Source organism: Nicrophorus vespilloides, unplaced genomic scaffold, assembly GCF_001412225.1.
Source record: "Nicrophorus vespilloides isolate i.1.1-1 unplaced genomic scaffold, Nicve_v1.0, whole genome shotgun sequence".
NCBI lineage: Eukaryota > Metazoa > Arthropoda > Insecta > Coleoptera > Silphidae > Nicrophorus > Nicrophorus vespilloides.
This window is the reverse complement of record NW_017096075.1, coordinates 225,035-237,443: the sequence shown is the minus strand read 5'-3', so window position 1 is coordinate 237,443 and position 12,409 is coordinate 225,035. Positions and strand designations below refer to the sequence as shown.

Below are 12,409 nucleotides of genomic sequence, written 5' to 3'. Positions count from 1 at the left end.
TTCCGTCCTCTCTTTACCGCACTGTTTCAATTAAGAGCACTTCCATTTATACAATTTGGAGAAAACTGTCTTTATCAACTAAAGTTTTACTTAAAGCGAAGTGTATTGTTTAATATTTTCTAGAATTAATGAAGTGTTCAAATTTGTATTATATATGAATCTAAAGGTAGAAAATATTAAATTTAATATTTGAGATTGAAATGCGTAATATAATAAAAGTACTTGTAATGGATACAGTGTCAACGAAACGATCTTTAAAAACACCTGTTTTAATTACCTTTTATGAGATGTTCAAAAGCGGATCTGACCAAAAGCGTCTGGTTTTGTTCTCGACTGAATCGTAACTGGTTAAGTAATGATTTTCATGATACATTTGTTTTAATCCCTCAATATCTCAGAAATTACAAATATTTAAACTATCAATATATACAAATCTTTTGGTTTGAGAAATTTATTATAGAAATTGTTTTCACATTTCAGAATAGTGAAGCAATGTAACCTTTGTCAATTTTCTGATATAGCTGAATGGTATTTTAGTTGAATGGATTTCAAAAATTGTAATTATATTGTTCAATTCGTTATTTATTAATCAATCAATAAATTATCTGGTTGATGCATTAAAATTGAAAATTATTAGCGGAAATACATAGACTTTGATGGTACCTGCACATCGCATGCATACAAGCGAGCTGTTTTTTTTTGTGTGTTGCTGTTTGTAATTCTTTGAAGTGCTTTCTCGGGAAAGAAGTACGTGGTGTTTGTGTTTTTATTTACAAAGTTTTACTTTCAGTTACCAGAAATCGACGTGCACTTTCATTATCACTCGCCTTACAGTTTTATGTTTGTTTTGCAAGAAGATCTAATTTTTGAAAAGCGTCTCTTGCTGTGTAAATGTGTATATGAATCTCATGTGCTCAGAATCCGAGAGAGTCATTGTCCTCACTGTCAAGGACGACGCGAGTTTCCCTCCTCCTTCTCCTCGCTCTCACGTATAACTCGACCAGCTGGTTTATCTGCACGGCGGACCGCGCGAACCTGCCACAACTTCATACCTCGCCAATTTGCACTCCACACTTCAAAATTCTCGCGGAAATAGAACTTCAAAAAAGAGAAGAGAGACATATTTCATTCAATGGAACAATTCTTCGCCACTCCAGCCTCACTTGTGCTACATAAGCTCCAGATGAAAATGAACATGATTGCAAAGCTTGATGATCACTTTTACTTCTCTTGCTTGCGTTATTATTCGAGTATTTCATTACACAATGTAACACCTTGATAACAATTTTATATATTATATCGATATTATTAAACATTAGTACTTTCAAATTATGATACGTGAAGCCATTAGTTAAAAAAAAACAATTGTTAATTACTCTTAGTAATACGAGCAATAATGTTAATAGATTCATGTGAAAGAAAGGTCATTCCTACAGACGGTAAAGCTGAGTGCGTTGCGAAGGACGAATAATATAACCTTGAGAAGTGTTGATATAAATATACGATATAAAATTTAGTTCAGATGCAGCGGCGTAAGATAATAGAATATATTCAGGTCAAAGATATTTTGAATGTTCTTGAATAAAGCATTGACTTGATAAAAATAGAATTTCTGTTTATGAAATAAGAAATTTCCCTACAATCATGGTTTATACAATGAGTTATTAATTAGATATTTGCATAAATTAGGAATATTATTCTAGTGATACTTAACAATCCGAAACTATAATTTACAAATTCAATATAAATATAAGTAAATATTCTCTTGGTTATGTACCAATTGTAATGTTTTCTTGCTAAGATTAATACCAGAAACTTAACATTCAATCAGGGGTTATCCGTTGATTATATTCAATGGAAATGCAACATACATATATGTATAAAGAAGTTATTTACAGATATAATGTTTATGTATTCTTGTACCCTCTATTTTTTTTTTCTGTTTGTTAAAGATACGCATTTTTTATGTCTAGACTATATTGTAAGTATCGTTGAATACTATCAGTCACACAGCGTATTTTACTAACGTTGTGATTCTAGAAAATCTTGTGTGAAATGGTAACATTTAAAAGTTACATTTGCGAAGAATTTTGTAATTTTATTGACCCTATTTGCAATATTAGTGTTCATAAATTCTGTTTTTAATTGCGCAACAGTAGTTATGAAATATAAATTATCCCGTGAAGTTGCAAAATTTTACACTAGCGATTTTCATTTCATCAGAGACGACGATGGCTCTGATATGGTGGCCACACATGCATATGTCGGTGCACCTCTCCGGCAAGGCTAAGAAATAAATTAATTTGCAATTTGCGTTATTTATACCAATTTTACTACATAAAGGTAATGCTGTAAGGCTGATGTATTCAGATATATAAAAATACATTTTTGATAATTTATAGCAACATAATTAATACTGTTAAGAAATTTATTATTAACATTTAAAATATTTTTGCGAAACAAAATGTAGAATAACAATGTCTTGTATGAATTGTGATACTCGTTCGCAAATCAATAAAACGACATTTAAACTGTATTTGTGTAGTTCAGAGCACTACAATCTGAAACATACATAATCCCCTAGGAAGGATTTGGATAGGGACGTCGAATGGGGTAACTACCCTTTAAAGATACTTGATACGTTTCCACACAGACTTGTAATTGAATGCAGACGAGCCCCGGAGGGGAGAACGGCTACGTCCCATCGGAAAAACGCAGACGAAAATTTGTAATCGGTTTTAATGTTGGAGGTAAATAATGCTGACGCTTTTTCCCGAACCACATGAAGGACATCTGTTTGTTCAGGCAATTGCAAATAAAATCGAGCACTTAGTAATTATAATGGAATTCGTGAGCCGAGGACCATTCCGATGCTTAGGTTTCACCTTGTTTTTTTTTTTCACTGTTTTCTTTCTTTCGAATCAATAAGGAGTAATTGTATTTACGTTGCGCACCATGGATGGATGCGATTAAATTAAGATTTTTATCGTGCGTATGTTTAATATAGTCTATATTTTTGGAAGAGGTCACGACCTGCAGGTCTACGGCCTAGACCTAACCGGTCGATATCCCTGACACCGCACCCAGTTGCAACCCCACCTGCCTCAAACAAACAGCACACCCTTACTTACGCAATATGTGTTGATGGATATGTGTAGTATACTTCTCTATGATTAATTTACAACTAAATAAGATATATGTTGTCCGGACTTTAATCTGATTTATTTATAAGCGACTGGTGATAATTATAATAGCAGCTTTGACAACGAACAGACGGGGTATTATGTGTAATGATTGATTAATCCATCTAGGATTAGCAAACCTATCCATCTAGCGTACTAACGTGCTGAAATCAATCTATTGTCAGTTTAAATTCTATTAATGAACCAATCGATTATAATCTTAAACTAAGCAGTATTGCATTTTACACAGTGAATCGATACACATCGTATTCGAGTAGTATAGTAGATGATGCACGAGTATAAATTTCTCGCTATCTATGCACGGTTTGTTTCGTCGTTATCATATTATATGCGCTTGTTATCGTCTCAAACGAATCGGAAATATGATTTTGAAACTTGTCCGTTTCCTACTTTTACCTGTATTCTATTGAATTTCTGATAAGTATATTCCAAGTACATATTTTATTTGTTTTCCATCCGGAACTCGCTACGTTTCTTCGACACTTTTTATTTCTTAGAAACCTTATATTTATGTTAGCAACTAGATAATTAACAAAATATTCTGTTATAGCGAAATGTAAACGTAAAGAACCTTGAACATTATTTTGTTGTTGTACGAAATTAAAAGTGTTTCTATTCTATTCCTATAGTGGCAATATACTAATTTCAGTTTTATCTTAATTCTAGATTGCTACATCAGCGAAAAAACTTTGGGGCTTGGAGGCGAAGGATGGCAAGCAACCGTTGCCAATTCATCATTACACGGAAGCAGTTTGGAGGGACAACACATGGGCAGCACCCGGTGAGATTAATAGCATGTCTTTGAGGCAATTGAGAAATACTTTGAGAGTATCTTCTATATACTGTCAATTCCAAATTAATATGTTTCAAAGGAGAATTCGTTAGTACTTTTTGAATGGACTATTATATCCTTTTGTGGGGTTTCAATGAACATCGAAAGTGTTGGAAAGGACTTATTGAACACATTTTAATGTCTCCCTTTGCCATTTGGGAATATCGCGTCGGCGGGGGATGGATGGATGGGCGTGCCGGGCGTCGACATCGCTACGTTGTGCGGCGCTCTGGTATCCATGGCCACGGTGGCGTCTGTCGTCCGGGCAACCACCACCCAGCCAAATTCAATCTGCCCGGGGTCTTTCCTGTCATTACGTTGCCTTCAAAACAAAATAGAAATTAGTTACACCCTAAATGATCTCGTATTATTTATTTGGCATGGAAAGAACCAAGTTTTCGATAAATTTTAAATGTTTTTTCGAATTTCAATGAACCATCGAAGTTTTGAATAGGCGGAATTGTTTTGTTGTTTGCTCAACAAATCAGCTTAATCACTCGGAAAACATTTGGTTTTCTTATTTTTATTGTATTGATTTAAGCTCGTTGAATCTGAATTATATTGGAATATGATTATTTGAAAGATGATTATTATTTAAGCAAAAACAGTTTTTACTAATTGTAGTCTTTATCAATTGCGCATATTTTGTTTAAATTTATTATTATATTATTTATATATTTTGTTTCCTTAGTAACAATTATTACATATTTCTATAAAATACAATTTTCAAAATAAGTGTTGGAAGGTTTAAAGTGAAAATTATATTGCGAAATATGAAAATAATAATGACTGTATCATTTTGGTTAAGTGAAAGTGGCCCTGTTTGTTAACATTAAGATCCCACGCAATTTGCGCAAATATCGTCGTATTTTTTTTTCATCATGTATGAATGAGACAAACAACGAATTCTCTTTGTTTAAATTGGGGGTTAGATATTTCCAGGTAGAGTAAACGATTCTTATAAACATAGGTGTTAACTGGTTTTCTGTTATGACTAATGCCGGGTTGCGTGGGCACATTGGCGTGTTCTAAATGCAATAGTCGTTCCGTGCACCATTGACAATTAAAAACGTTTTCGTAATTTCACAATTACATCCAACAACTTTGAAATTTGTCATAAAATGAGGACTCAACAACAGCATGACGAGGCTATATGTAATTTATCATACGCGTATTTTATATTTGCTATATATACGATAGCTGTTTCCTGCAGCAAGTTTCATTTACCGACAATTCTACGTTCGTTTACCAGAGAGTAATTTACATTTGTGTACATTCGTACTATCAGATAATTTATATTTGTTTGTTTATTATTGTTTTTTTAGATCATACGGTGTCTGGACCATTGACTATGGGAAGACGAGGTGTGTTGACCGGTGGCAGCGGAGATTCCGGAAGTATTTTATCACCGCGTGGCTCCGACACTGGTGGAGGTCTTGGAGTAAAGATGGTAGAATATGTGCTAGGATCATCGCCGAAGGATAATTTGGATCCGCGCATGAGGGCGTTACATCTTGATGACAAGAATGATAAAGATAAACCGCAAAGTCCTAAGGACGATCAAGGTGTAGTCGTTAATGGGCAAGCTGTCCAAAACGGCCAAGTAAATGATGATGAAGGCAAAGGTTTCAAGTAAGTTGAAATAGAATAGTTGTTATTTAATACACGATAACATGCAATGTGTATTTGCATAAAGGGTTACTCTCTTTTTACATACTTTTTATCAGTATGGTATTATTCGTTCACCTGGTGGATATTATATTTATTCCCTTTTTTTTCTCATAAATCATAGCTTATCTCTATTTATTCTAATCAATTTGTACTGGGAAATGAGTGCTTGAGAGAGTACTGTATACTTCTGTTGATGGTTTTTGTAAATGAGCACGTTGCAAATTATATTGAGCTTCTCCTGCTTGATTGTTCCCACTCTACATCACCGTCGTCGGTGGCGACGGCCGCCGTTCAAGGTTTTGACTCTACCTTGTCTGGAGTCAATGACATGTGCGTGCGTGCGTGCTATGCCGACGGTTGCCAAGGTGATAGTCCCCACCTCCGACAACATTTAAATTTCACTTGCTGGTGGGAATGTGTGGCGCCATCTATTTCTCTACACCTGATACTCTTAATATTCCTATTCCCGCAGAGATGGCGCCTCTGATACAATTTTATAAAATTAATATAAATTATTTTCATATTAGTATAATTATTCATTAATTATTTTTAATTGGTTAAAATTTAAATATTGTTTATTATTGACGAGTAAACAATATTAATTCTAGTTCATGGGAGGATTCCCATTTTTAAATTCGAATTCTTGACAATACAATTTGATTTATTTTAAATAATACTATATAAATATATGTTTCAAAAATTTATATTTTTTTTTGTTGTTGCAGTCGTACTCCTGGAAGCAGACAACCTTCCCCTGCCGAAGAAGAATTGACAAAAAATGGTTTACAGTTAGACCAAGGGGTCGTAATTCTAAAGCCCCAGGAGCAGTTGCCCCCTCATCTTCATCAGCATTTACAGCAGCAGCATCTTGCCCCGCATTTAGGCGTCACCCTTGCAGAATCGGTCAATCAACAATTCGAACATTTCGGAGAGCAACCTCCGCAAGCCTATGAACAACATCAGTATGCGGCGCCTCCGCCCCCGCAACCTCACCAAGTAGATAGTGCAGTTTTACAACAGCAACAACATAATTTTGATGTACAGGTAAGAATTTATTATTATTACGGTAGAGCTTTGCTGGATAGCACAAGTAAAATCAAAAAAAACTTTTAATAAAAGGCCTACTTAAAGAGGGACGGTAGTAAAGATCTTTATAATATTTTATAAAGATTTACGTAATGAAATGAGCATACATGTATGTATTATATAAAGTGCGTTAGATTAATTATATATGCAGATTTATACAGTTGGATGCCATCAGTCTGGTAGACACCAACAGGAAAAACTTAGTTCAGCACTAAGAGATAATTATTTCAACAGACCATAACGAAACTTGAAAATACGCACACAAGTGTTCTTCTTCCACTTTTAGAATTCAATCCACTTTTATTAATATAAGAACTTCTTGTTCTGCATGAAGTTAGTCCAGTGGAAAATTATGCGTAAACTTTATAATAGTTTTGTTGTGGTCAAAAACCATAGTCTCGCTCATTCAGCAATTGCCTTCAATGTGCATGAATAAATTAAAATCAATTTTTTGGACTCCGAAAGGGGGACATTTACGTAATACGTGGAAATGCCGCAGCGGAGACAACGAAAAAGCGCATTGCTGAAGAAAAATTGAAAAGAAACTTCGTTCTATTTAATGCATAACAGGCGGACAATTTTGATCGTTATTTCATTCGCTGAGCAAAAGCTAACCGGCAATTATGTAACGTAGAAATTTGCGGTGTGGTGTATGCATTATTATTGTCATACAATATATAATGAATTGGCTTATTAAAATATTTAATATTTACGATGGCTTAGACCTTCTTTTACTTGAGCGTGTTTAGCTCATCTTGAACCATACCAGTGCTCTGAACCGCAACGGCCCGGTGAACGAACTCCCATCTTGCTGGTCACCATCTCCTTATTCTTTATATTTTGTTTCTTTCTTTTGCCTTCTTAATGTGCGTGGCTTTTATTCTCTTCAAGGCCAACGAATTGTACTAACAGAGAAATACTAAAAAAATATACAGTGTGGCCTCTAACTCATTTGGCACTTTTTCTTGTTTTTGTGATGTACCACGCTTTTGCCTCTCAAGTTCATCGTAAATTATGCTTTGGTGGTTTAAACCAAATCATTAATTCGGTTTGATAGACTGTATCAACATTTTAGTGTTGTTTTAATATGGCATTTTTAATGAGGTTGTCGATTTAATAATGTATCAAGTCCTAAACTTGTTCTTTCTTAATCTTAATATAATTTTTATTCATACTTAAACATCACATAATGATTATAAAATAAGTTTACAGTACAAATCCGATAGAAATGGAAGGCCGGCTGACTAATAACCTTTTTCTATTATCCAATTTCAATGCTTATTTATGTTTTATTCTAATATTTAATAATAATTCCGATTGACAAAGGTCGATGTTAATTAGTTTTATGTTCACGATTACATTTATTTTATAGATTAAATTTGAACCAAAAACATACGATTACTATCTCTAAACCTAATATAAAACATTGAATAGAAAAAAAAGAAACTTATATTGGTTTATAAAAATAGAATAATATATAATGATGGTAATAATATATTTTCTTTTACAAGCGTCATATATAATAATATATAATAACATGAATCTCAAGAAATTGCTTTTCATGTGGACATATTCAAGGGTTGTTATGATAGTGAAACCGTGTCGCTGCTCTTCATCTCGGATGCGCGTAGACTTTCATATATATCTTCGTTATTTTCATTTTATTTGCCTTCACGAGAGGTTTCATTTATTCACCATTGTGTCCTGGTGGCGTGCCGTAAAAAATAATTGAAGTATTTTAATGGAAAATTATCTCACTCCACTGGAAAATAATACCAAATTTTCATAGCGATATGCAAATGTTTTTCGTTGATTAAATTTTACAATTTTTGTATGCTCGGAAATGAATGCATTGGTTTAATGCAAGTGAACAAACTCTTTGTTTATTTTGAAGAAGTTTTGCGAGAAAGGAGAAAGTATAAAAAAAACATAATAAGTTAGCCTTTTTTCTTGTTTTATCAATGTCACGATTTATAATTAACATACTTCTAACTTTATGACGGTGTATTGTTTCTCTTTTTTTTTATTGTTTAATTAGCAATTTTGTAGGGTGGAACGTATAGCTAGGTTTATAATAGGGTTCTTTGCCCAAGTTCGCGTGTTTGAAGGCGATGAATTTTTCTTTGTCTTGAGTGCGGCGTCGGCGTCGTCGCAATTCTTGACTAGGGCACTCCCTCTGTCATACTTTATTCACCTCTAATATCGGCGCTATCGCGTGTTGTCTCAACATATTTCATTTCATATATATTTATTTTTTTTAACATTTTTTTAACACACAAAGATACGTACCATTCGCTAAGTAATAAGTCAACGAAATAGCACCAGCATCGCGCTATTTCGCACGACCTCTATTGATAAATAGGATCATCATTGTATATTTCGGTAAAGCTCGTAACAGTTTAAATAAAATACTGGATCTATCCGAAGATTATATTACGCCTATAAATATAAGTTTGTAATACGAGATTTAGCACTCTACCAACTATTTTTTTCTTCTTTCTCTTTCCTGTGTCCGCGTATTTTATTACTGGTTGCGACCGGGTATCGCCTCCAAGGGAATAATATTTCGTGAAGTTAATATTTTCCGCAGTATCATCGTTGTTGTATATTTTAATTAAGGGATGCTAGGTGAGGATTTCGGCACGCTATGTTGCGTGATCAAATACGAATACTCCCTTAACTAACCCAGGGGCGCGACCGCCGAATGTATAAATATTACAAGTAAAAACATTGATTAATATGCGGATATCTCGGTATTTCCAGTTCTTATTATTTTGATGTTTGTTTTATTCCAGTAGAAATAATTAGTCATTTTGATTTAAATACGACGATAGCGAGAACGCTCTGGCATCTATGTACATCTCCATAGAGGGAATTTAATTGAATTCTTCGATTGTTTCGATGACTGCAATGGCGTAGGGAAATGTGTTTGCATAAGAACAAGAACTTTAATTGAAATCTGTCTGGAGAAGAAGGAAATATTATTCCGCTGATGAATCTCCTCATGTCATTTAACATTCTTCACCATTGATATTTTCTCGGGGGAATACTTGATGGTTTGTTCCATTAAACAAATGCTAACATATTTCGCTCTCCTCTGGTGGCCATCTGTTGGTAATTCCTTCTCCGGTTTTCATTCACACGCTCCCCAATGCAGGATATACGTCAAATTAATATAACATCATATCCACATACGCTACGCAAATTATTGAAGTTATAATAAACCATCGAGATAAGCGTTAATCAATTTTTACTAGACCGTTATATACGATTATCAAAAAAAAATCAATCAATTTTTTAATGGACAAATTATTAAAAGTCATTCCACGTTAGAAAGTATATTCACTAAATTAAACTATTTTTTATGCATTTTAACATTCACTATTTAAGAACATTGCATTTTGCAGGGGGAATACTTTTTTTTTTAAATTTCAATATCCTTACGTTATTTGCAATTTGACAAACATATTTTGACCTCAAAGAACCAACAAGGATATGTATTAAAGTGGACACCTTTCTCCTTTTGTGCATTATATCAATTGCGGAATGTATGCCATATTCATTAAACAATCGTGTAATTTGTAGAAATTGGTATGTTATGTGCAAAACCATTACTCGCATGAAATAAAACTGTAAATGAGATAAATGTCCATATATAAATTGAAAATTATATGTATCTAAAAAGTAAACGGCGGTAAAGCTGACAGTTATTACGGCCATTACGAAAATATTGCTATGATTTTTTGTCCAAAGTTCATTTTAATCTTTGATAAATAACATTTAAAAAAAACAACTGTCGCCGTTATATGATGACTCGCGTGTATAAGTAAAATGGATGGAGTCATCGTTTATATTGCGGTTTATAGTTACAGCTGCGGAATTCGTTGCACTGCATTTTTATTGCAAAACAACAATAACTTGCTTTGTAGTTATTTTCTTTTCTTCATTTATGAAAACTTATCTTATCAGACTCTGCATACACAGATATAAAATTGTGTTGTAATAACCTACCAGGTATTCGTAACTGATTCTGACGTGCCAGTATTAAGAATGCATTCGTTTGTATTTGTTTTAAACAAGAATGAGATCGTTTACGATACAATCGATAGGGAGAGTTTGTATGTGCGTGTTATAAAAAAAAGCCGAAACAATGTCTGTTTGTGTGTATAATTAACGTGGCTTCTGGATTGAGAGTAAATAATCGATGTGTTCGATTGTCGATGCATAATTTATTCATTGTATATATTGTCTCAAAGACGATGACAAACCGAATGTTGTCAATGTTTTATATGTGTATCAGGAATTTAAGATCGTTAGAAATGCGCTTTTCTGTGTCAATCGAAGCTTCTCTGAAAAAAAAAGTATTTGTATTCGCGTGTAACGGATCTATTAAACTACGCGTTTGAAGTTTCAAACATTTAAATATGTTTTATGAAACGGTCTTCGAACGGCTTTAGATATATCTATATGGCTTGTTCTAAGGACTTTTATTTTTATGTTTACAAAAAAAAATGTATTTCTATTTCTTTAGTATTGACCAAATAATAATACGTTTTTATGAGGAAGCAGAATGTTCTACTGTAGGTAGAAAAAAAAGAATATAGTAATCTTCGCGGCGATTGTATAACGATCGCGGGCGAGTGTATATTCACTCGCGATCTTAGAAAGGACCTAAAGCAATTTTTAGATTGAAAAGGAAAATGTATATAGAAAGCACCAGATTGCAACAAGTTTTCATCCATTTATCGATTTTACAAAGATAGAGATTGACTAAAAAAACGCTAAAGCTATTAGATTACGGCAGTAGTTGCCATATCTAGGTAAAAAATGTTGTTTCGTTATCGTTCGACTAATTATAATTACTTAAATAATTGCATGTTCTAGGTTTGGATGTATTTAATAATGTTTTACTTGATGCTATACTTTCCTTGTGGTTCGCAGTTATTTTAAATATATATTACTAATATTTTGATATGACGAATATATTACTAACTTAACTTAACTATCAACAATGATTAGTTTTAAAACTTCTTTGTTGAAATTAATCGATATTACTTACATCTAATGAAGTGATTAAGAGCTTAATTAAAATATCAGTTCGTACATTACGTGTTAACTATATCTAATATATAGATTATTCTTAGGCTTTAACACTTTTGTGGTTTTAAATCGATTTAACAGAATTATTGTAAGCATGAAACTACCTTTCTACACCTTTATTGGCGTGAACGTGGCGTTCATCAATCTCCCATTAGGGATCTGTACGCGCACAACGAATTAGGGCTTAAATAGAATTGAATTCGTCCGGTTAACAGAATACACGCAAAATATTTACGACCCTCTAGCGTGTTTCGCTGCTTATCTATACATACATGTTTGATTATGTACAGATTTCGAAATTTATCGAGAACTTCCTTTGACGTTTTGCAAGTCGAACCTAAAATGAATTGGCGTAGTCAAGTAAATTGAACATATTTACGATCCAGAATCAGGCTGTTTTTAACTTGTAATATTTCAGAATGAACGCGGAAGTCACTCGATATTATTATACTTATTCTTGGATATTGTATTATTAGTGTTTATTCTAATGAAAAATGAGAAATTTGTGTTCAGTTCT

The 12,409-nt window shown here is 33.3% G+C and overlaps 1 protein-coding gene across 1 annotated transcript in view; it reads left to right on the top strand.

Moving 5' to 3' along the window:
- The window catches only part of LOC108569394 (maternal protein pumilio), a 48,271-nt gene that overhangs the window by 14,690 nt on the left and 21,172 nt on the right, over positions 1-12,409 (top strand). Inside the window, exons 4-6 of the mRNA XM_017930926.1 lie at positions 3,870-3,984; positions 5,361-5,667; positions 6,432-6,750. Of these exons, the coding sequence (XP_017786415.1) occupies positions 3,870-3,984; positions 5,361-5,667; positions 6,432-6,750 (741 nt within the window). The remainder of the gene's footprint in view (positions 1-3,869; positions 3,985-5,360; positions 5,668-6,431; positions 6,751-12,409) is intronic.